At 46.0% G+C, this 25,534-nt stretch overlaps 1 protein-coding gene across 2 annotated transcripts in view; it reads right to left on the bottom strand.

Annotated features, from left to right (window-relative positions):
* LOC144093463 (uncharacterized) overlaps window positions 1–25,534 on the bottom strand; it is a 195,895-nt gene that overhangs the window by 167,563 nt on the left and 2,798 nt on the right. The window contains exons 2-4 of one of the 2 annotated variants that reach the window (XM_077626864.1): window positions 24,984–25,097; window positions 8,072–8,213; window positions 3,943–4,019 (exon numbers count right to left, since the gene is read on the bottom strand). In XM_077626864.1, the coding sequence (XP_077482990.1) occupies window positions 3,943–4,019; window positions 8,072–8,213; window positions 24,984–25,097 (333 nt within the window). The remainder of the gene's footprint in view (window positions 1–3,942; window positions 4,020–8,071; window positions 8,214–24,983; window positions 25,098–25,534) is intronic. The other variant, XM_077626865.1, reaches the window with a different exon arrangement.

Raw genomic sequence — 25,534 nt, 5'->3', positions numbered from 1 at the left:
AGGCTGGCACAAATAAGGTTCGTACGGAACATAGGCGCCCACCAAGACAACCCATTTTGTCTTCTTTGAAATTCATAGCAAAATGCACTCAATTATCACGCCCTCGTCAGTCCCGTCATTGTCTTGTGTTGTAAACATCTTCGCATTTTTTTTCCTTCTCAGTTTACTTGGCCTTTGTTCTTTTTGTAACACTCATACTAGTGTATCGCGATTACCTTTTTGTTTCTATTGCCTCTCAGTAATGTACATTGTAGCTTAAGGGCATTACAAACAAAGAAATAATAAATATGACCCCAGGACACCTCTGGAGAGCTCTTACTCCCGCTACAGGCTGAAACTTGTCCTCACTGCTCAGTTTCTGAACGTGGGAGCTTTTGGTTACGTTGGGTTACGGCGCAACACTTCGACATCCTTTGTTCCGAAGAATGTCCCGACGCAGCTTTCGTTAAAAAGTTGAATGCGGGTTGCGTCGCTAAGGCGTGTTTATCCCAGCATAGTCATGTATTAAAGGTACACTTAAAAAACCAAATGAAGTTGACCTATATCTATACGATATCGCGTTCTAATCACAAAGAGATAATTCTCACCGACAAAGAAGCTTTTGTAAGCTACAAAAAAACAAGAAACGAAAGACAGGTGTCGCCATCGGTGGTCGATTTCGCAAGTAAAATGCTTCCGCCGACACCGATTTTTAGTTGCGGATCTCTGAGGCTACGCTACACCGCCATTCACTTCAAAACGATGTCAACCCGCCTTTCCGGTAAGAACGTCACAAGTTTGAATCGGCTGGCGGGAAGGCATTAAATTCTTTTTTTTTCAGATGTATATTTTGCTACAAGTGTCAACATACTCAGAAAGAGCCAAGAAATTAAATTTTACTGAGAACACTGATTGCACAGAGTTATCCTCGGGGTCCTTTTAATTTGTGGAGTGTTTTACCGACGACACTCTTACCTATGTCGGATAAGTTAACTTCGCGACACCTTAGCTGCAACAGTATGAAGCTGTCGCGATTCTGAAACTTCCTGCCTTCTCAAAAATTTAGCCTTGACGAAAATAACCGAGTCCTCTTCAAAATACGCCTTCCTCTTGCGTAGTTCTTCCCCGCGCTTCGTACCGGAGTTCGCAGAGTACGCGTTCAAATTTTCTTCTGTTATCACTGAACTTTTCCCAGCTTTCCCTACTCTCACCATTACACTATGGCGTACACCTATGAATCACATTCCTAAGTGCTCTCTAGCTTTATTTGCCCTTTTTTAATGATCCGCCTCCTTAACGACAAGAGCCCTTACTGAGGATAGTGCGCTTCTCCGATGGGTATTTTTTTACAACGCCAAGTTGCGAATTTGTAAACCATTTAGTCAACACGAATCGGTGGCTGACTAGAAGACGGCTTTGATGGTACCGCTCAGTGGCAAGCTCTAATCGAGCAACGCTGTTTGCATTCAAAGTGCGAGCGGTCTACACTGAAAAAAAAGGTAAACGGCCACTCGACATTTACGTTACTATGACCTTAGAGCCACTCAACGCAAACTCTTCCACTAGTCTGGGAAGAGAGCCTGCGCTTCGGCTGTGCATTGGCTAAACCGGGTCTCAATCCAATAATCGCAAGGCGCATTTCGTGTCGTACCGTGTTCATTGCCAACAGGACTTTCTGGGTCCCTAATGCCTACTTCTCCGAATTACTAGCAGTGGACGAAAACAGGCACACCGTAGATAAAAGAAGCAGTGTCCTCCAAGAAATGGGGCCCTCTAATGGGGCTCTCCGAAGTTAGGATTACGAAATCAGAGTGATGAAATCTGCGTAAGATCTAATCAGGGCCAATGATGAAAAAGAAAACTAAAAGGCTCGAGATAGAGGCGCAGGGTCACTCTGTGTAGTTAGCGTCTTCTCTTTCCCACTGCTTGTTTCCCCTAAATGTATGTTCTAAGCCGGAGCCAAAAGTTTCGTAACCCGCATTGTTTCATGGCTCTGAAGCCGAACTTACAAACCTCTTCATGCATTCAGTTCGATTTGTGATCGACAGACAGCCCGTGCAGCCACCACTCGCGTAACGCAACGAGGCTGTAGCCAAGGGTTTAGCCAATCCATAGTCGATCATTCGACCGAACTCTTCTATCCATCCTGGCTAAAGTACGCAAGGCTCCATACGACTCAGCAATAATCCTTCAACAGTGTCTGCTCCCCTACGTGAATAATCACTGGAAAGCATTACAAGCGCACGGTAGGTTCGTAATGTCGAAGAGATATGGGCGATAGTGTTTGAGCAACAAATGTCCACTTGGCTTCAACGGCGCTGGGATATCTTCGGCGTTTTCGAAATAAACGTCCAGCTCTAATAGTCCCTAGATGGGAAGGGCGTTAAACTAAAAATGCCAAACGTTCACGCGCATATGCACATTTTTAAAAAAGGGAAAATTCGCAAACACGATTTTAAGGTTATGCGCTACGCCTCGCCCGCAAAGCGGTATGCAGCTACAAGAAGCCCCACAGGGCCAGCCGTAATCTTTATTTCAAGGTCGTGTGATTCTGCCGGTACACGACCGCGTGGAATTGAAAATAAAAGTGATTGGAAACAACGCCTTCGGGAGCTGTGAACTTCGCAGCCGTCGGGGAAACAAAATCGCAAAAAGTAATTGCCAGCGGCATCGAAATTCGCCGTCCCCCTCCTCAAGTTCAATGTACACAGCTCGGCATGCATGCCATTTTCGCCTATTCTCCTCAGTAGCTCGTTTCTTTCGTCATTGAACAAGATTTTCCTCAACCACAACAAAAGCGGGAACTGTGAGGTTTATAGATTCTACCAACTTATCTGTCTTCTGGTCTTTTTATTTAGTCTCGCATGGCAAGGCTTCAAAACATTTTCGTACAAACGCGAATTTGCACCTCGAGCACCTTGCAATATACTCCTGGTTTTAGCTCAGAGCTTCATGGCATCTTTTCAGATTTCATGGTTTCCTTTCTTTTGAGAAATTTACGCATTGTCTTTTATTTAGACTCACATTTTTAAACAAGAACTACAACCGTACTTACTGGATATGGTTTTGCATCTGGGGTTGGGACTAATTAATAACGCTTCCCAGTCAGGTTTAGGCAAACGCTAGGGTCTAGTCTGGGTGCTGTTATTTTAAAAAGTAAGATATTATGTGAATGTGATGTAACAATAACACTTTAAAAAAACACTGCGTGTTAAATAGCAGTTTAATGACAATACCTTGGAACTAGTTGCGTCAGACTAACGCCAAGATATCTCCGTAATAAGCAACATCGCACAGAAGGTCAACCCATGATAACAAGTAGCACACGTTTGGGTACATGCGATGAACTTCGCCAAAAAAATTGATTCCCTGTTAACTTATCCACTGGCATGTTCTATGTTGTGATATGTTGCTCCTTCTTGGAATCCTAGTCTGAGTAACCTAATATTATCGTTTCAAATTATTATACATAACTCGACTTTCCTTTCGTTATCGCAGTGCCAGTGGCGTTACATCAGTGAGCCAAACTGTCTTGAGCACTTCTTGACCTCCGAGCAAAAGTTGTGCCGATTTACACAAAATTTTTCCGCTTTCCGCACACTTATACGCGCAACTGCAAATATCGTGTTATATCTCCCGGAGTTCTAGCTATAACTCTCATATGCGCTATTTATCGCTTGTGCCACTAGAAATTACTGTGTAAGCTATCTATGAATACACAATTCGCAAGACACTTCGCGTGCAAACAGGAGTCATCCTAGTTATTCAATGCACCTACATTTAAAAAAGCTAATTATTTTATTCTATACGTCGGCGATGTTTTTGATGATTACGGCGAGGTAGAGCTCACGCGAAAGTGCCTCATAGGCTGCATGCGCCTTGTAGCTGTAGCGACAGGCACTTGCAGTGCCTGACATGCTGATCTGCTCGAAGGCAACCCGTTCTGCGGTAAGGCGCACTCACCGCATGTCATGCTGTCGGATTCATGCAGCTCAGCCTGGCCATGTATCGTTTTGCCATCTTCGTCCACGCAGACGCACCTGTTTTACGAAACGAGAATAATTTATAAAAACAATGTATATGCATGCGAGAATTTTAATTAAGGAATTACAGGAACGCCTGTGCGAGATACGGCCGGCTCCAGAAAATGCTGCAAAAGCTCAGGCACATCAGATTAAAAGCGACAGATCCCTCTTCGTAACAGTCGATTGACAGCTATAATAGGGCTTGTATTATTCATAAATTTATTATTTATCGCCAAGCCAACTACTTCACGGAAGTGTCAAAGAATATAACAATGTTTTCGCCACACTTAGAAGAAAATAAAACTGAGCGGTTTGGTTATTATCTATATTGAACAGTGTGAAAACGACGAGGACGGGACAGGTACAACAACACCAGTGCTGACTTTCAACTACTGACATTAACTACTGACTACTGATAGCACTGACATTAACTATTTCCCTTCGCCATTTTTTTTTTTACGTGCGCAGTAGATTTACTTAAGTGCTCTTGAGTATGTTCACTAGACGCATATTGTAACGCTTTCGCGAGCTCCGCGTTTATTATCACAAATTATTTGTTTATTTGCTTATTTTACGTCTTTTTTTAGCGTGACAGCGTTAAAGGCCCCGTTCATCAGAAAATGCGGCGTCGGCGTTGTTAGCGAAAGATCACGAGCATGGCGCTGGCAGGTGGTGGCTGCAGCCGACGTTGCCGGGCACAGATTGGTCGCAGGGCTGTGCGACGTCACTTGACATGGCCGATGTGGGAGGAGCTACCAACTCGGGCTTCTCAAATCAGATGTGAGGCTGAGGGGAATCGAACCCTCCAGCACCCTTCCATTCCGAGTCGTGCATATTTCCCCTAGGCCACGCAGTCACGGTCGTATGGCTTGGTTAAGCGGGCCTTTATATGGGCGTTAGCCCACTAAAGCTACCGCGTAATACCCTTAAGGCAGAGCTTAAGTGTCTCCTCCAATTTTTTTATTTCAAAAATGGGGTTTTTTAATCAATGTAATTAGACATAATTGTAGTTACCAAAATAACTCTATCTGTGCTGTTTAAGCGACAGGGTGGGCTTATTTCTGAAGTCGGCGTGTCACCGCCATTTAAATAGATGTCTGGTCACCCGGAAGCTGTAAAATACTGATAGAACAGCCAGAACTTCATATAAATAGAGTTTTACGTTGATGGCGGTGCACTGTCGTTAATAACAGGAACATGACCGGGTTCTCCGTGCCCACAGTAAGAGTTGAAAAGAAAAACTAAATAAAGGAACGAGCGTAAGAACGCGTAGCAGCTACTGTCATAAATGTGCCAGCGAGCAAAGTCAGTATATAGGCTCTCCCTCCTGCCGCAACTCACCCCCCTCTCTCCCTTTCCCGTATGCAATCCTCGAGCTTTGCCTTTACCTCTGCCTTGTTGCGATGAAATCCCAACACTTCCCCGTCCCTGCTCTCCCATCCTGGGGTGCCTGGCTGACGTCGCCCCAACGGGAGAATGAACCAGCTTTGGTGCGGAAAGCTCTAGTTTTCTTCGACTCTTTATATACCACCAGAATAAAGTTGTTCCTTCTCATCACATTTTTTTTTTTTTTCAAATGTTGCCGCGGGACTACGTCTATATATAGCGGCAACGCGGGAAAGGCCTGCCTTGGTACGTATGAATAATTCAGAATCTCGCGACTGCAGCCGAAAAAAGGATAAGGGAACGAGAAAATTGCTACACCTTGTCTGGAAAGCGCTGTTAATATAGAATTGTCTTATTCCAGAGGCGTGTCCTCTTTTTCTCGCAATTCATTCTTTTCTTCATCTTTCTTTGGTAGCCAGCACCTGTGACAGCATAGCTGTTAACTTCATGAAAAAATGTGTCTTTCGCTGGTTACGGTATCAAAGGGTGGGCTCACTAGTTACAATAAAGCGAAATAATGAATCACGAAAAGAATCGTTACAGAAAACGACCCCAGACTTCTCTGTTAGCTTTAGTGTTAACGTTAGCGTTAATGTCAGCGTCAGCGTTACCAGTGCTGTTGGTCTTGGGGCTGGCGTCAGCGTTGGTGTTAGTGTTTTCAGGTTCTCACTCACAGCTACCACGCTACTGCATTTACGCCAGAAACACTGCGTTCACTTTAAAAGGGAAAACTAAGGCCCTGACACACAGCAGTGAGCAAAATTGTCGGCTGCTCCAAACGGGATCGTTTGTCTTCCGCTCGGAAGCAGGCCACGAAAATGAACTCAAGCAATCACCTTGCCCCTTTCGAAGGTGGGCCCACGCTTGGGAAAGCGTCGCCAGCCCAGCGTTTGCTTTGATCGATGGCCCGTCTCACCCGTAACGCGCCTAAGATCGCGCAGGGCCCCGGCCACAAGCTACATAAGTGTGCGCGCCAGTTCTCTTGGAGTCTTGGACGTGGTGAAAGCGAGGCGCGCCATTCGTGGACGCCTCTAATTGTTTTGAGGAACAAGAGCAGCGTTAATTGGATGTGCTACACATTACGCGAGATGGCTGAGCCAAGCCAAAGCCGCCAAACTGGCATGCGAGTCGTGAGCACCGCCCATTTTCTCGCCGCTAATGGACGTTGCGAGCGGCAACTCTCACTCAAAACGATGCACCGGGTACGCGCGAGCCGCTGGAGCGTTTAGAGGAACGCTTGCGATTTCAATTAAAGGGCTCCTGCCTATAAAGGGCGCTTGTAGGCTAGGTTGTAGGAAATGGCGGCTTATTGCACTATTTTGCTTTGCTATTACGGCACAACGCACCGCCTTTTTGTTTTTTTGTGTGTGTTTTGCTCTAAGCTTCACCTGCGTGCCGATGTTGTTGGGAGAGAACAGTGTAACGCCGTATTCTTCCAGAGAATGTTTTTTTTTTTTTTCACGAGCCACCTTTTCTGTCGTTTCTTGGAGTACAGCTCAGAAGTTTTTCGGTAATATCACGGAAGCGTCGGCTAAACGAATGTTCAGATTCCCATGCAGGGCCGCAGTGGAGAAACCGTGGAGTTTCTCAATGTTACCTATAAAGAAAGCTGGCGCCATGGTCTATGCGAGTTTCGGAAAGAGCACTTCATCAACCGCAAGGATGCCAGGGAAACGAGGTTTCATACTTGGCATGGCTAGTGTTGGGCCGGATACATGGGTTATGCCTCTGAATTAGCAGCTGCGCCGCGATAGCCTCCTCTGCGTGCAGATGAAATTAACTTAATAGTGCGTTTTTTTTTTCATTTCTTCTATAAAATTAACTCAAGTGTTACGCTGACATAAAAACTATCACAGCATTATTTCGAGGTCTGCCGCGAGAAAATTCGCACTGTCATGGCTGAAACCTCATCTTCCCAGAATTCCTGCGCCAATCCATGGCGGATGAAGTGCAGTGCCGCCTGCTTCCCCTTTATAGGCAATATTGAGAAACTGTATGGGAGAAACGAATCAGAGTACGCGCATGCGCACAGAGCGCTTGCGCGTACTCTCGTCTGCTTCTCCACTGTGATTCTGCAAGGAACGCTGAATAACCGTCCGGCCGACTCTCCCTTCACATTACCAAAAAAATCGGAGGGGACACTGAAGCTCCGCCTTAAGGGTATCACAGGGTAGCATAATGGGTTAAATACCATATATGCGCAAGGTCATTCGCTACTTTACATTCATAGACCCCTGGGGGTCCTCATTCCTCTCCTGGCGCATTGGTGCAGCGGTTAAGCGATTCTCCACTGCCCTACGATGGCAGGTGCTCCCAGCGGTGGGCCTTGCGCGACCCATGTTGCCCTTCCCGAGCGACCAGTCATTAACATAACTGCCACCTGTCACGGTGGAAAGTTGCTCACTATCCGTTGGGCATGTTGTGATGGCGCCTCAAGGTCACGTGACCTAGATGGCCCACCTGCCTCCTAGGTTGCTCTCTGGGGACCATATGCCAGAGCCATGCCCGTGATTTTTCACTCACGACGCCAACGTCGACAACGACAACGCTGACACCGAATTTTCTGGATAACGGGGCCTGTACTTTTGCGAACAGCGTGAGCACTCTGCGCAGACGAAAAGATTCGCGCTAAGAAAAGGAGCACTGAGTACGGGCCTCGAGCCAGGTGGCATCGGGCTCACTTGTGGCTTTTGCACTGCCGGGCCGCGTAGGCGCCTCGGGCATCGCACTCGGGGATCCAGGCTTCGTCGGCGATAAGCTTCCGCTGACGCAGCAGAAGGCGACGTTCCCGCTTCTCCGGGCAAAGCTCGAATGTCGAGGAAGCTGCGCAACGCGCCGTTGCCCCACATGTTCGTAAGTGAACACTGCGCTTTCAAACAGACGCTACGACCGCCTATTTTTATTAGCAGCGTAGTGCCCACAGCCTCCTTTACGAATACTTTTTTCTTCTGGACGCTTTGTTCACATTGTTAATAGCACACCTAAACACCCGACGGCACCTAGGGAATGTAAAATACGAGCTCCTCTAGAACAATAACCAAAGAACACCCATTACAATGCTTAAAAACGCGGCTCGGTCCTGAGTCGTCTGATGATAGTGTTTCTTTTACAGAGCTTCTCTGAATTATCTGCTGCGGTCGATCATCCAGCCAAGGTAGACTAACAAATACAGGGAAGTGCACACTTCGTATTTGGATTTAGACTCTAAACACGAAGCGCTAAACCCTCTAAACACACGAAACACTCTAAATACTATGAGCGCGCCTATATGGGAATAAAAAGTTCTGATGTGTGCGCAGTGTAGATCGCCGAGACGCAGCTGTGATACTAAACCAGAACTAGCGCTTGGAAGCCAAGCACTAGACAAGCACTAAACGCAGTGTGCACCCCCCGGCATTCCGTCGGTAGATGAAGCGCTCTTCTTGCAACCCGAATAAACGATGGCACCCCCCTTTTTTTTTTTTGAAAGCGAAATTTATTGCCCCAGGGCATCAATGATGGGTGAATGTGTGATGAATGATCTGAATGAATGGAACGAGGTAATATTGAGGAATTCTATGGCTGCTTTCTCTCTGTTTCGTAACTCGGCCCGTTAATCTTCAGCAACCGCTTTACGTCTACCGCCGGACAGAGGCCTGCAAAATGACCTTTTTCCTGCGCTCACTCCATTACCAGCGAAGTGGCTAACATCCTCGTCAAATCATTTGATTATTTTTCGGGCCCGAGTAGTCTTGCATTTCGTTCACGTTCGCTTAATGTTTCTGATAGCTATTCTGTTATATACAGTACGTGCAGTGTTTGCCAAAAGTAACCAGGCTAGACGGTTTGATTCTGAGTCGTATGTTGAAGCTATTATGCCAGCCCTCAAGCTCTAAATCTCTGCATGGTAAGGAGAACCCTTGTTTTCAGGTTCCGAAAACTTTTTGATCTTTAGGGTAGCCTTAAGGGCTGTACTATACGAATGAGAAGCAAACCATGCAGTCTGCTTACTTTTGGCAAAGGCTGTACATTGCTCGCGTCCATACATTTCCCTAGCATTATTATCGTCGCTTTCTACTACTTGTGATAGGAAAATATCCCTCTTCTGTCAGCACAGACATGTACGCGGTCATTGTTCGTCCTTCGTCTGAATTCATGCTGCTTTTGTTTAATTTAACATTATGGCAACCAACTCAACTGTACACCTCCTGCAGCAGCATACCAATTTATTTTTCGTTTGTTTGAAGTAGCATTTCACATTTTATCAGACCACTATAGCCCGAAAGCATTTATACACAAACAGTTTCTAACACAAACTACTGAGCCTAGTAGCTGAGTAGAAGGAAATTCGCCAATACGGCATGTTCTGCTCACAAGCATAAAAGCAGTGACTACGTTTGCTGCAGGCACTGCGGCTGCGATTAATGACCTCTAGCAAGACAGGATGATTGAGTGAAACTGTTAATTGGCATTGAAGACGAACCGAGCAAGGCAATCAATTGTGCTTTCGTTTCTAGCGCAGCAATTAAAGCGTAATTAAAGCGGGACGGGTACCCGCGAAAGCTGGCCCCGAATACCGTGGGGCGGTTCAGGTGTCCAAAGATATATGAGACAGATACTGCGCCATTTCCTTTCCCCAAAAAACCAATTATTATTATTTATACCGTGGCGAAATGGAACACAGTACTTCATCAAATCAGCTAACCTTTTTCCATTCATTTAATCTCTACTACATCATTCAGCACACCTTCACCCATCATTGATGCCCTCGGGCAATAAATTTCGCTTTAAAAAATAGAACACAGTAACGTTAGCATTTGTGGTAACATAACAAATGATCTGGCGCGCTTCAATTCAATCCGCCTGTTATTTCACAAGGGTGTGGTCACCGCTGCGTACTCATACAATTAGATGCCACAAGGAACAAAACCGCATAGAGTGAAGAGCTCGACTTAAAGCTTTGTAATCTGCATCGAATTGGCGTCATTATTTAGCACTGTCTTCAGTGTTGCTGCCCAATCACTCATCGCGGTGCAAGCATGTACAAGTTCCTTATATATCTCCATTCCAGTGGAATGTCACTTAGGCACAAGAGCCGATGCGCTTTGAGTTGTCACTGCATTTTCAGCGTAGGTTACTCCCTCTAAGAGCAGCTAGGGGCACACAAAGAAATACGCTTCAGAACAACTGCAATCAATTTTAACCCGTGCCAGTGAAGTTAGTTTTCTTTACACTTAATTGTGACCAGATTTTATAATCTAAAGCAAACAATCCGAGGATAAAACTAAACTAGACTCTAGGTTATAATTTGTTTTTTTTTCACTGAGATGTTAGCGCGGAAGAAGGATGGAAACTCTAAGCTTTATTGATAAACGAAGGTTTGTTCTGTGCTTGTAAGCAGCTGTAGTAACAGTGAACTATGTTTGTACAAAGACGTGTGCTTACAACGTTTTTGAACAGTATCAGCTCTCCGTTATAATTTAAAGTTATTTCAACGTGCTGTATCCTGTATTATTTTCCTAGTAGATCTAAGGAATGAAGTAAGCGGTATGTGTAAATCATCAATCGCTTCGCAGCACACTCTTTGGCTGCGCAACTAGAGAGACTAACAGCACCAGCAGAAGCGGCTTCAAGAGCTGTGTGTTTCGAATATACACGCGCTTCGCGCCAAAATTATGGCTTTTACTTTGAGTAGTCTCTTGTTTCTTGTGATTTAGAATAAACTCTATCAACGCTAATTTACACGGCCGGGCGTAGGATACAGCCACCGACTAACTTAGCGAAGCTAAATGTGTGTAATGTCATCAAATTTGAATGATGGGGCCAGTAAGTACGTAATTCTGGAACAGGCAAAGCAGCTAACAGGTACACACAAAACAGCAGTGGTCACTGCACAGACGCTAGAACATCGCATCCAGTCTGTCAGATACTGCTGTTGTTCTTCCAGCTACTTGTTTGGTCTGACCGTGTGTCTGTATTGCGCTGCATGTGTTCGGCTGCTGTTCCGGTGTCATAATTTTGCCTAGTCTCGAAGGCGCAAACACGCAAGCTTGATATAGATTGTTCTCACGTCGATCTTCAGTGTGTCTTCAAGCACGTACTTACAGGGCCTACGAAATAATTTACTTTCTTCTATCTGCGTAGAGCAGCGCTTAGCAACGACATCACAACGCGTTGCTTTCACCGCAGCATAAGTTATGAAGTGAAGGTGCACGCTTTACACGCGCCTTTTCAGGAGAGCATCAACGACCATAATAATAATAATTGGTTTTTGGGGAAAGGAAATGGCGCAGTATCTTTCTCATATGTCGCTGGACACCTGAACCGCGCCGTAAGGGAAGGGATAAGGGAGGGAGTGAAAGAAGAAAGGAAGAAATAGGTGCCGTAGCGGAGGGCTCCGGAGTGAGTGAGTGAGTGAGTGAAAACTTTTATTGATACAGTCAAGAGATTCGCGGATTCGAAAGCTCCGTCGTCTTCGTTCTTGGCGCTGGCGATCGGAGTCTTCTCTTCAGCATGGGTGGGCCCCTATTCCAGGGCTCCACTGAGCCGTGCTGCATCGCCCGCGTGCCTCACTAAGGCCCGTTGGGCTGTGAGCTCGCTGCTGGTGAGACGGCTCTCCCATTGCTCCGCACTCGGGTGTTCGTGTTTGTGGAATGCTTTGTTGCGTTCGCACTCCCAAGTAATGTGATAAAGTGTGGGTGTGGCTCCGCACCACGGGCAGGTGGCCCTGTATTGTGATGGGAACATTTTGTCGAGTATGTGTAGGTTGGAGAAGGTGTTTGTCTGTAGTCTACGCCAGATGGTGGCCTCCTCCTTTGTCAGAGCTTTGTGTGGTGGTGGATATTTGATTCTGATCCCCCTGTGTAAGTTTAAAAGTTCTGCGTATCCCCCCTCGCAGGCTTGCAGATGTAACTCCAGGGCGTTAGACTGTCCTGCTCGGATTGCTTCGCCTCGAGCTAGGCTGTCTGCCCTTTCGTTTCCCTCTACCCCCGCGTGGCCTGGGATCTCCGGAATAATTTCGACCACCTGAGGATCTTTAACGTGCACTGACATCGCACAGCACACGGGCGCCTTAGCGTTTTTCCTCCATAAAAACGCAGCTGCAGCGGTCGGGTTCGAACCCGGGAACTCCGGATCAGTAGCCGAGCGCCCTAACCACTGAACCGTCGCGGTGGGTGCATCAACGACCACTGTTCATAATTTGGCGACGAGGCCCGGCCAAATACAGGTGAGAAACAAAGCGCATCAGTAGGATAGAGAGAAACGGCGTTAAAGTAGTTGTAAACACCAACACACCTTGGACCGCTCAAATGTTCGGTGAGGTCGACAAAGCATCGATGTCGCAGAAGCAACTTGCTCTGAATTTGTTTTTGAGTAGCTTTCCGTCGGAAATTAGCTTCGATGAAAGAGCCACTTTTCAGCGTTACGTCATATGTGGTCAAAATGAGCTCGGCCGTAACCAGCACTCGCTGATATCTTTAGGATGACAAAATATTAACAATAGAAGAGACATCCGGGCTAGTTGGTACGGCGATATAATAGATAATCAGCGCTCCTCGTTCACGTCTTTAGCGCGCTGTTTATTCATTATGACAAAATATTAAGTTTCTCGAACCTCCATGACATTTACTGTACTCTATCTCTTTCTACCATTTGCGCCTCTACTTTATTAGATCTGAATAAAGCCATAACAGTTGCTTGTTACTGGTACCAGCCCAAAAAGCAAAAATCTTCTTATAAAACACTGGCTCATCTACCCTTGGGGCAACCCCTACTCATCTACAGGCACAGGTCTTCTCACCCGTATACCTGTCATCTGTTAACAAATACTAGTCGATACAGCGTACGATGTGAGCCCCATCGTTGACAGCGTCACGGCCACGCAATTAATTCGAAAGCATTATAAGCCCCATGGAGTCGAAATGCATCGTTAGTGATAAAAATAACACATTCGCTGGAAAGAAGTGACGTCGTCAGACCGGAGCATTCTCTCTGGCTGGGGGGAGGTGACGTCATCAAACCGGAAGTGATGTCACTTCCGGTAGAAGGCATCAAAGCAATTAATGTGATAGCATTAGAAACCTTATCGGGAAAAAAGTTTGTCGTCGGTGATAAAACTGGGCCATTGGCTGGAGGAAGGTGATGTCACCAGACCGGATAATTCCCAGTGGCTGGAGCAAACTGACGTCATTAGGCCCGATAATCATCACTGGCTGGAGGTCACTGTGAATTTTTTTCTTCCACCTTCTATGCTTCTTTCTCCCACATTCCTTTCTCTGCACCCGCTCGGGTAAATGCTTTCATCCATCGCGTGCAATTCCCTCCACGTACTAACTACTCGCGTCCCGTAATGCTATGATAGCAAAAATGATTTGCTCTCAGAAATGGCTGCTATACATGTGTATTACCTCTCTGTCGTGTGAAAGACAGAATCACGTGCGCATAGAGTGGCAGCCTTCATTTACTGCCTGCCTCTAGAGCACTAGAGAACAGTGATATCACTTATATCTCCTCTAAGTGAAGTATTTCTTCTCAGAGTTTACAACCACAGCGTAATAAGGCGAAGAGCGAGTATTTCAACAGAAGTTATGTGTCACAAACTGCCACTTGCGCGCAAACGAACGCATCCATCGGCATCAAATTTCGCAAGACATTTCCCCTCGAAATGACCATAACTCTTGGGAACTCGCCGTGTCGCGGCTATTTTGCAAAAACCGGAAGGCCCGATACTTAAGCAAAACGTGAAAGAAATGGCGTACTTCCCTTCCCCGAATAAACAACACAAAAACGGTAGGAAACATGTAGAAAGAGGCAACAAAATGCCATCCATTCAACGCCTGCTTGACAAGGCAACAGTGGCTTAGCGAGAGCGACAAAATGCCCTTTGACCTTCGATGAAATGTTAAAAAATACCGTGCCCGTTCTTTGATTGGTTATTGTCCAGCTACTTGGTAGCAATGGGCAGAATATGCTCATTGTTTTTGTGTGCGTGGGCGTGCGTGTGTGTGTGCGCGTGTGTGCGTGTTGGGGGGGGGGGGGGATGAGTGGGGGGGTGTACGTGTTTTGCGGGTTTCAGTTTAGTGCACAAAAAAGCGCCGGATTTCTTGTCGCTGGAGAACTTTATAGATCGTCTTTTTAGTTTGAAAAGCTGATTTGGCGTTTTTTTCGTGGCATTGTACTCAGCACTGGTACTGCCAACTATACTGTGCTAATTAAAAGGTTAATTTGAGACATTCAGTTCATTAGCCACCTCACTAGGATGGCTTTTATATTTATTGATGAACGCCGCGGCTGAAGGTTTTTTCCTGAAAAGATTTTCTCGCTCGGCTACTGATCCGGATTACCCGAGTTCGAACCCGACCGCGGCGGCGGCGTTTCGATGGAGGCGAAACGCAAGGGCGCCCGTGTGCTCTGCGATGTCAATGCACGTTAAAGATCCTCAGGTGGATAAAATCAATTCCGGAGCCCTCCACTAAGGCACCTCTTTCTTCCTTTCTTCTCTCAGTGCCTCCTTTATCAACCTTCCCTTACGGCACGGTTCAGGTGTCGGCCGAGATGTGAGACAAATACTGCGCCATTTCCTTTCTCCAACAACCAATTTTCATTTTCTATTTCTAACTCCCTGTCTCTAGAAAATATTTAGTGCCCGCTTAAACACCCGGTATAATATATGTCCCAGTGTTAGAGCAATCCACTGTGTATATAGGACACACTAGGTGCATACCTCAATAACGGCGGGTTATAATAATAATAATTGTTTTTATTGGGGGAAGGGGGAAGGAAATGGCGCAGTATCTGTCTCATATATCGTTGGACGCCCGAACCGCGCCGTAAGGGAACGGATAAAGGAGGGAGTGAAAGAATAAAGGAAGAAATAGGTGCCGTAGAGGAGGGCTCCGGAATAATTTCGACCACCTGGGGATCTTTAACGTTTCCTTTCTTTCACTCCCTCCTTTATCCCTTCCCTTACGGCGCGGTTCAGGTGTCCAAAGATATATGAGACAGATACTGCGCCATTTCCTTTCCCCAAAAACCAATTTTCATTTTCTATTTCTAACACGCTGTTTCTAGGAAATTTTGAGTGCCCGCTTAAACACCCGGTATAATATTTCTCCTAGTGTTAGAGCAATCCATCGTGTATTTAGGACACACTAGGTGCAAACCTCAATAACGGCGGGTGCCCGCCAGTTCTAAAATGGGTAAAAGTATGAATGCTTTCACTTCCCAGAGGTGAAAAGCTTGGAAAACTGCCGAACCTACAACCTGCCGTTAAACATCCATAGAAAGCTGTGTTTTAGATTCTGAGGACGTCTCCTGGATATCCGGACTTGTCCAGATGCCAATACAAGTAACGTGTATAGCTCACAAAAACGTCATCTAGTTGATGCTCTTAGTACGATGTTTGGGCAAGGTATGGTGTCTGGACTGTGTGGTGTAATAAATAGATGGCTAGCAAGTGACGTCACGAGCTCAATGACGGAGGACCACGTGCAACCGCCAGGACACGCAGCGGTGCAGGTGGCGATAAGCGGCTAAGATAACTGCCCAGACTTTCATAGTAGTCTTGCTGCACCAATTTGGTGGCCGCTATGTCGTCAGTACAAGCGATCTATAAACTGAAGGTGATTCTGTGCCTCCAACCAAAGCAAACGTACACTCCCATGCTTAGAACGCTATTCTTTAAAAAAAAAAGTACCCATTGTCACGTTCACCCGAACCAAATATTTCCAGGTGATCCGTGGTTCACAGCCGTCTACGCAGTCCATCCGCAATGCCTCTGCAGTGCGGGCTTTTATGCACGAGGAGGCTGTCGTCAACAAATAGGTCTGCCCCAAAAAAGAAAATGAAGGTCCCCCATACAAGTCTCGCCTAGAACGAGCATGCTTCGATTCTTTTTCTTTTTTTTTTCTATTTGCTTTCCTTGAATCCGACTGGTGGGCGCGTATCCCATCTCCTATCTTTAGCTATTACGCAAGCACCTCAACCACGCAGGATGAGCTCAGGCTGCGAGTGCAAGCGAAGTCACGGCGACGGAGCAATCCTCCTGGAAAACGTGACTGGAAGAGCAAAGAAACCGCGCACTGGTAAAAAAAAAAAAACATAGCGTGGTTCTTTCTTCTGCCGCTTCTTTCCCGGGAAACTTCGCACGAAGAAGCCAGACGATGAGCGAAGAGCGGCACAGACTAAGAGAGGAAGAGAGAGTGAGTGCAAGAAAAGAAAAACGAGATTTCATTTTGTCTGACTTTTCTGAGGCTTCTCAGGATCTCAGTGGTGCCGCGCACTAAGGTTACTCGAGCTTGTACACAAGCAAGGCGACACTGGTCAGTTGGCTCGTTCGTTCGTTCGCTCGCTCGCTCGCTCATTCATTCATTCATTCATTCATTCATTCATTCATTCATTCATTCATTCATTCATTCATTCATTCATTCATTCCTTCATTCATTCATTCATTCATTCATTCGCTCACTCGTTCACTCACTATATCACTCACTCACTCATTAACTCGTTCGTTCATTCGTTCGTTCATTCATTCATTCATTCATTCATTCATTCATTCATTCATTCATTCATTCATTCATTCATTCATTCATTACTCGCTCACTGATCACTTCGCTCGCACGCACGCTTTTCCATCACAAGCAAAGTTGAGAACTCGCAGACGGGAGTTGATTGTTCGTTCCATGTTAACGATTTTCGAAGACTGGCGACTCCTCCGAAAAGCCATAGAAGGACCTTCCGACTTTTTTTCTCTATGCCACGGCGGAACCCAACGAGCCACTCATCGAACGAGTCACTCGTCGTCCCCATGCCCGTCTAAACGTATGTCTAGTGGAACACTCGTCAAATAATAATAAAAAAAGGATCGACCACCATCCAGGCCTTTGTGTCGTGCATGCAGCGTACGAGAACGTTGCTTCCAGAACACTGCGCCTTGCGAGTCCTCCAATGACTAAAGATGAGCACCAGTCACTGCCGTTCAATGTCGCGAACAGAAAGCCGCTAACGCCAGGCTTAGTCCACTTTCCATCAGCACTTGGCGTCGCCTTTCAAGGCAGGCGTTTTTAACGAGCGCATCTGGTTAAAAAGTTTTGTCAGCATTCCATACTCCCGCATTTCTTATTTGTTCTTTATTTTTATCGTTTTGCTTTTTTTGGGTCGCCCCGTTATTTTCATAGGAAGTGAGAAAGCGGTAACACTGAGGCTAAGAGGCGCTCTCCGCTCCTGCAAGAAGCGGTGTTTCTCGACTGGGGGACCGAGCTTACAGCACCCGCTCATTTGCTGTAGCCGTGTGTGAAGCTACGTGTGTTTTTTGTGTCTGAGACGCAATGCCATTGCCCTAATACAAAATTTATCGGTAGCACCGCCCTTGTTCGTAATAAGCGAGCGTTCGTTATAACTGCGGCTGCTATAAGTGGGCGGCTGCGTGCATCTACCCTGTCAGATCAGGCAACGTACCCGCTGCAATCACCTCGCAAATAAGCGTTCACGCACTATACCAACGCTGGGCCGCAGTGGCTATGGCGTTCTGCAAACTAAGGACGAGGCAGTGTAGTTTCGATAGCCGGTCCGCCACAACTGTAAACGAAATGCAACAACGCCTGCTCCTGCGCGCAAGATCGCGGGTTCGACTCCCTGCTGCGGCGGCGTAATTTCGGTGGAGGCGAAACGCAAAAAACGCCCGTGCGCTATGCGATGTCAGTGCACGTTAAGGAACCCCAAGTGGTCGAAATTAATCCGACGCCCTTCACTAAGGCGACCCTTTCTGTTCTTGCGGCCCCTTCTTCAGCCCTTCTTTCCAAAGCAATCGTCGCGAGCTTTGAAAAAGTGGAAATGAAGAACTTTTATGTTCTGCAACTCGAGCGAAAACGTTAAGGTTCCGCAGGAGGCGGTGCGGGACAGTCTTGAGGGCGAGGATTAACTTAAGTCTAAAATTCTGTGTAGGCCTTGAGTTCTGCTTCGTCCAGCAGGTGACGCGTGTGACCTAGAGCTTTAAAGTTCTTTATATTTGTACCGTACAGACAAATTTAATATCATTAACTTGCTTAATGATCAAAGTGTTAACGCCATTCGTGTGCTTCCTCAAGCACACATTTGATGGCACTATCTTTGCTGTGATTCGCAACCTACTGTGTTCGCCACAACTCGTTCGCCCAAGAAATGCCAACTCTGGCCCCTATTTCCCGTGCAGAAAAGCGTCTAACTTCGTTATAATAAACGTTTTGCCAAGTATCTAATGTTTTACTCATAACATTTACTATGATGAGCCACCTCCACTACCTATTCGTTGCCAATCGCGCCATTTTTCAGCACTTCTTACAGACAGTTTTGGCTTGTGTGTTAACGCAAGAGCTATTTGCAACGTTTTCGACCCGTCAACCAAAACGGTTGCATTTTCTGCACACTAATTGTTGCTACATCTGGACGACACTGGCGAGACTTTGTGCGTTTAATACCTGTATATATTCAGCTAACATTTCTTTTTTTACTCTCTTGAAGGCGTTACCGTTGTGGCGTACATCTAGTGACTTTAAATGTGAACGGGTAGCACCAACTTAAAATTATGCCAGTGACAAACCTAACACAATAAGCACTTACTGCCACTTATGCGAGTGTGGAAATTATTAATCATTATTAATTGGTTTTGGGGGAAAGGAAATGGCGCTGTATCTGTCTCATATTTCGTTGGACACCTGAACCGCGCCGTAAGGGAAGGGTAAAGGAGGGAGCGAAAGAAGAAAGGAAGAGAGAGGTGCCGTAGTGGAGGGCACAGGAATAATTTCGACCACCTGGGGATCTTTAACGTGCACTGACATCGCACAGCACACGGGCGCCTTAGCGTTTTTCCTCCATAAAGACGCGGCCGCCGCGGTCGGGTTCGAACCCGGGAACTCCGGATCAGTAGTCGAGCGCCCTAACCACTGAGCCACCGCGGCGGGGCCGAGTGTGGAAAGGATATTATAGACTTTATTCTAGAGACTTCATGAAGACTTAAGTCCCCCGCAAAACCTGAGCAAAGACAGGAAGCTGATTGTAATAATAATAATAATAATAATTGGTTTTGGGGGAAAGGAAATGGCGCAGTATCTGTCTCATATATCGTTGGACACCTGAACCGCGCCGTAAGGGAAGGGTAAAGGAGGGAGTGAAAGAAGAAAGGAAGAGAGAGGTGCCGTAGTGGAGGGCTCCGGAATAATTTCGACCACCTGGGGATCTTTAACGTGCACTGACATCGCACAGCACACGGGGGCCTTAGCGTTTTTCCTCCATAAAAACGCAGCCGCCGCGGTCGGGTTCGAACCCGGGAACTCCGGATCAGTAGTCGAGCGCCCTAACCACTGAGCCACCGCGGCGGGGCAGGAAGCTGATTGTATGTTCTCGCAATAAACTCAAACTAAAACAAACGCAGCGCGCTACGCCTCAAAGTGCGTAATGCCGGTGTACGTAGCCCACGCGAATGAGAGCTACGCAGACCTGCGTGACAGATCAGAGGTGGCCTATTTAGCTGCACATTTCAGCCATCCAGTTTCCATAGCCATTGTGCACGGGGCCAGACCACGACAGCGAAGCCCAGCGGTTGACTCTGCCCTGGTGGCCGAGGTCAGGAGGATTATCCGGGCTCATATCTCAGGATAAGAGCGAGCACCTCCGCAATCCCTGTCTTTCCCGCGACCGCTATAGATGGGATACGTGACCGGAGTGCTCAGCGCGACCGGCGCTCGCGCTAAGGAACCAGAGTACCGTTCTTTCTCGGGATTGGGAAGCATGGGAAAAGGGCAAAGCGCGTATGCAGGTGCCGTGGAGTGGAGAAGAAGAGCGGCATTGGTAGGCCGCGGGTGATACAGAGAAGCTAAGCGACGCTTTTGTCCCGACAAAGGGGCGCTTTCGTACAGCGGTCGTAAAAGGAACACGGGAAGAGGACAGAATGCGGCAGCGCAGTTTCGTGGACAGGTCCCGCCCTTACTTGCGAAAAGAGAGCCTCATACGAAGAGTGCTCACTGTGCTGAAGATGTGATTGACTCCGCCGACTCTTGCATTGTAGTCACGCGTTGCAACGACCATCACTAGCGGAGAATTTCTGCGGCAAAGTGAGTGAAGTTCGCGCCACAAAAAGAGAACGCGAATGTGAACGACCTCGTAGTCACACTTTGCAAACCTACTGTGAAAGACCCTTGAAAGGGTACAGCGGGAGGTAAGGGTGTTTGCATGGCCTGTTCGTGTCATTATTCTATACACCAGCCACTCCACCAGTTCTTTCGTTTGCTTGTGTCCGCGCTCGTACGATTATCCGCCATTTTCATGGACGTCCCGATAAGCACAGCGTATTCTATGAGAAAGAAGGCAGGCAGAAGGCTGTAAATGTTTAATAAAGAAACAAATAAGAAAGGGAAGTGAATTATCGGATGTTCTGTTTTAAATAAGCCTTGACATATCATGAATTAAGATTTTCTCTTCTTGTTCTTGTTCCTTCTTCATCTTCCACTCTGTTTGACTAAGTGTTCTAATGCAAGTTTTTCTATTTTTTCTCTGCAGTTCCATATCATGTGAATGACTTTGTATACTTCTCCCCATGCGGAGCATGTGTCCTTTTCTGCGTGTTTTTCGGGTCATATTTTATGCTACTTGGCTAGGTTTGGAAACGTCCTAGCCTAGGAAAAAAAAAATGCCCGGCGGTTTGGGTAATTAGACCATGTGCGTTAGCATGATGTGTTTCGGTGCTGCGCTGCTCTGCTAGGTTAAGGTGGTTGTTGGTGTTTGTGCTCTTTCATGAAAAAGTGAAAGGAGGACATTTCATGGTCAGAAACGTTTATTGGACACTGTGCTGAGCAATGTGTTCTGTATTCGGTGCATCGGTGCATTCGGTGCAATGTGTTCTGGTATTCGGTGCATCGGATTCGGTGCATCCGGCTTGGTGATTTGAATACTAACAAGAACAGGCCCATTATTGTCAAGTTCGCGCGCTTCAAAACCAAGGAATTAGTTCTTTCAAACGCAAAACACTTTAAGGGTACTAATCACAGCGTTTCCGAAGACTACTTCCGTAACACTCGTATTTCCCGTAAAAACTTCATAGACAGGATGGTAATCGGAACCATCACGTACACATTCGGTCGCGCATCGCAATTAGTGTTACCTCGAACGCCGTAGCTATTATCCAAACGCACCCAAAAACGCACTCCCAACTCGCTCTCAGTCCTTTACACTAACATTAGAAGCTTCCTGCCTAAACGCGATGCCCTATCTAGCCTAATGAACACCATAGAAAGCAAAGTAGTCGTGCTAACAGAAACATGGTTAAATGAGAAACGGATAGCGAAGTACAGACCGCACTCCGCAACTGCGATGTGTTCCGCCGCGACCGCATAGGTAAACGAGGCGGTGGCGTTCCAATAGCAACGCACCGCAGCCTGAAGTTCCGTATTATGCCGATTGACTCTCATCAAAATATTATTCATCTGTTCTAAAGCCTCATTTCCGCCGACAGTAATCTTCGCTTGCTATCGTGCTCCAGATAGTGATGCTTCGTTCATTCCTTCCTTCCACAAGGCCCTTCATATGATAACGTCTGAACTTCCGCACGCTTGTCTCTTTGCTCTAAGTGACTTCAACTTTCCCGAAATTAATTGGCGGAACCCGTCTGACACGACTAATTCTTGTGCGCGCGATTTCCTGTATACTTGTCACACTTTTGGTCTGACCCAACTGGTCACCATCCCAACAAGACAGAATGCTCAATCATCGAACATATTAGACCTGATACTAACGTCGCATACAGAAAAATTTAACTCACTCTTGAATCTGCCGGGAATCGGTGACCACTCAATAATACACGCCACGTTTCTCAACATGCACTTACCGCACCCCAAAAAAATAGCTAAAACAATCACACTTTATGACAAAGCAGACTAAGAAAGCATCAACAGTGAACTTGGTGCGTTCCAAACCTGCTTTCTAACCGATTTTCATGCTCGCACTCCTGAAACTAATAAGCTACTGTTCAAAAACAAAATGCACGCTCTAATTGAAAAATTTATACCTACCATCCCGGTAACCGAACGCCATGAATCACCTTGGTTCAATTCCGTGCTAAAACGCATGAATAACAAGAGGAAAAGATTTTTTCGAACCGCCAAAAAAACCAATAACCACAACACGTGGCAAAATTATTACGAAGCAAAAAAATCCTATAACCTACAAGTACACAAAACTAAACACTCATTTTTTTCTTCTACTCTACCCGACATGATTCGTACAAACCCACTTCAATTCTGGAAATGTATCAATCCTAACCCCATCAGAAATGTAACACTGTGTGACGATGATAATAATCCAATTGAAGATCATGACGTTGCGGAAGTTTTGGATTTATCATTCCGCTCAGTTTTCACTCACGAACCGGATAACGAATTACGCAATTTCCCTTCTTTTAACTTTCCACCTATGCCGGACTTGAGCTTCGAACCTAATGGTATCGTCGAAATAATCGACTCTTTGAAATTAACCTCCTCAGCTGGTGTTGAAGAAATTAATACTAAAGTCTTAAAAAATACAAAGCATGCAACTAGCGCCATGTTTTCTCATAATTTTCAGCAATCCCTTTCATCAGCCATCATACCCCATGACTGGAAAATAGGCAAGGTCATCCCAGTCACCAAAAAAGGGCCTTCATCTTCTCGCCATAATTATCGACCAATACCTATCACATGTATCACTTCTAAACTTTCTAAACTAATTGAACATATAATTTTCTCTCAAATTATAAAAGTTCTAGTGTCCGCCAGCTTTTTCCACCCTAACCAGCATGGCTTCTTAAAAGGTCTGTCTTGCGAAACACAATTAGCTCTCATTATTAACGACCTTAGCTCTAGCATTGACCTTAATATTCTTATTGACGCCCTCTTCTTCGATTTTGAAAAAGCTTTTGACAAAGTTCCTCACAAACGACTATTGCTAAAACTGTCACGTCTCAATCTTAACGAACATGTTTTCAATTGGATATGCAGCTTTCTCACTAATCGGCAGAAGTTTGTTTTTGCTGATAAATGTTCATCTTCTTATTCGTCTGTTATATCTGGGGTACCTCAGGGCATCGTCTTGGGTACCTTTCTTTTTCTCATATGTATTAATGATTTTCCTGCTAACATATGTTCTAACATTCGCATATTCGCTGATGATTGCGTTATCTACTGGCCTATTACTAACAGCGATGACATTTTGCTTCTTCACTCTGACATTCAGCACGTACTAACCTGGTGTAATACATAGCTAATGTCCTTAAACGTGAAAAAAAAATCTCTGTTATCATTCCACCGACGCCATTCTCAACCATCTTCAAGATATCTAATCGGGAATGCAGAAATCGCTTCAGTATCAACTCACAAATATTTAGGCATCCATTTGACACCTGATCTAATTTGGTCTTTTCATATATCTCAGGTTACCAACGAGGCAAATCGCGTCCTTGGTTACTTTCGACGAACCCTGCGACTAGCACCCCATCAGTGAAATCCCTTGCTCACTTAACACTTATCCGTCCCAATTTAGAATATGCATGCGCGATCTCAAAATAGTCTTTCCACTACTCTCGAATCTGTGCAAAATCGCTCAGCTCGTTTCACTTTCTCAGCCTATTCTTATCAAATGTAACCGAACTAAAACGCAATGCTCATCTCAGAACTTTAGCGAACCGCCGAAAAATTTCCAGACTGTCTGTTTTCATAAGTTCTATTATCATCCATTTTTGAACTTCATTATTAGCCCCGCACATCGCATCTCCAATCGCACAAACCACGGGTAGGCAGTCTATCCTCCCCCTTCCCGCACTTCTGCGCATCTGTCATCATTTTTCGTTCATACAGCAAGGGACTGGAATGACCTGCCAAACGCCATCGATCAGATCGACTCATCGTCTTTCAGATCGTCCATAGAAGAAATGTACCCCCTCATACAATACCCCTTCAATGGGGCCTTTGAGGTACTGACAAATAAATAAATAATTAAATAAATAAATAAATAAATCTATGTTGATAGCTAAGGTTACAAGCACAGTCTTGTGGTCCGTAAAGTATTTCAAGAGTGATGCCGGAAACTACGGTTTTGTTGTCGGTCTATGCATGTCTATGTAAGACTATGTAAGACTATGTAAGTCTATGTAAGACTAGGTCTATGCATGTCCCTCACTGCGTCGCAAGCATGCCGCTGGAATTATCCAGACTTAGGCTACATTGTTGGTTTATTGTTTATGGTTTAATTTTATAGGGTTTAACATCTCAAAGTGACTAAGGCTATTAGGGAAGCCGTAGTGAAGGGCTCCGGTAATTTCGACCACCTGGGGTTCTGTAACGTGCACTGGCATCACACAGTACACGGGCCTCTAGAATTTCGCCTGCATCGAAATTCAACCGCCCCGGCTGGGATGGACGTGAAATGGTGGACAAATGTGAAATCTAATGCATTCCACTCTTAAGGTGACTGAGGTATCTACATAACTTTTTTTTCTCGCCTTCACAACGTCGTTGTGAATACATCATTTCAATTCAGTTCAGTTCAAGGTCAGTACATCCTTATTGGCGGGGTCGGAACACTCTCCTAGATTGAAATGGCGCCCAGACTGACCTGGGTCATTGTTCCTTCGGCATGCGCCCTTCTTGCAGGAGAAGCCGTGGGCACAGCGGGCTGCAGGGATGTCATCTGGGGTTTTCCCAGTGGCCTCACAAGGCTCATTTTCCTCTGTCGGGAAAGAACGCATGCGGTAATTTGGCATCGCGCACACGTGTTGCTTCAGTCCACCTCCTCAGTCGGTAAGACGACACTGACGGCTGAAAGAAAAATGTCACAAATGACCACTGAATGTCGCCTTCGTCATCAGACGTGAAAATCCTTAAATATTCACCCACAAAGCTCAATAGTTTGCTACTTGCTGCTTTTCAAATCTGGTGACGAAGTCTAATTGTCATTTTTTTTTGCTTTAGCCCTTACTCGTTTCTTACAGACAAAGAATACGCCAGAGCATTAAATTCGGTTGCTTGACATGCGGATGTTTTCATGGGCACATTTTAAAAAGACAAGCACAAATTCGGAATTGAGGAAGCTGCTGGGAGAACTTCCCGAAGCGCCAGGATGCTAACGATTGGGACAAAATCAAGGCCCCAACGGCCAGCATCCTG

The sequence above is a fragment of the Amblyomma americanum genome, chromosome 6 (genome assembly GCF_052857255.1).
Source record: "Amblyomma americanum isolate KBUSLIRL-KWMA chromosome 6, ASM5285725v1, whole genome shotgun sequence".
NCBI classification, from domain to species: Eukaryota; Metazoa; Arthropoda; class Arachnida; order Ixodida; family Ixodidae; genus Amblyomma; species Amblyomma americanum.
Note: the sequence above shows the minus strand (reverse complement) of the source record. Positions and strands in the feature narration are given on the sequence as shown.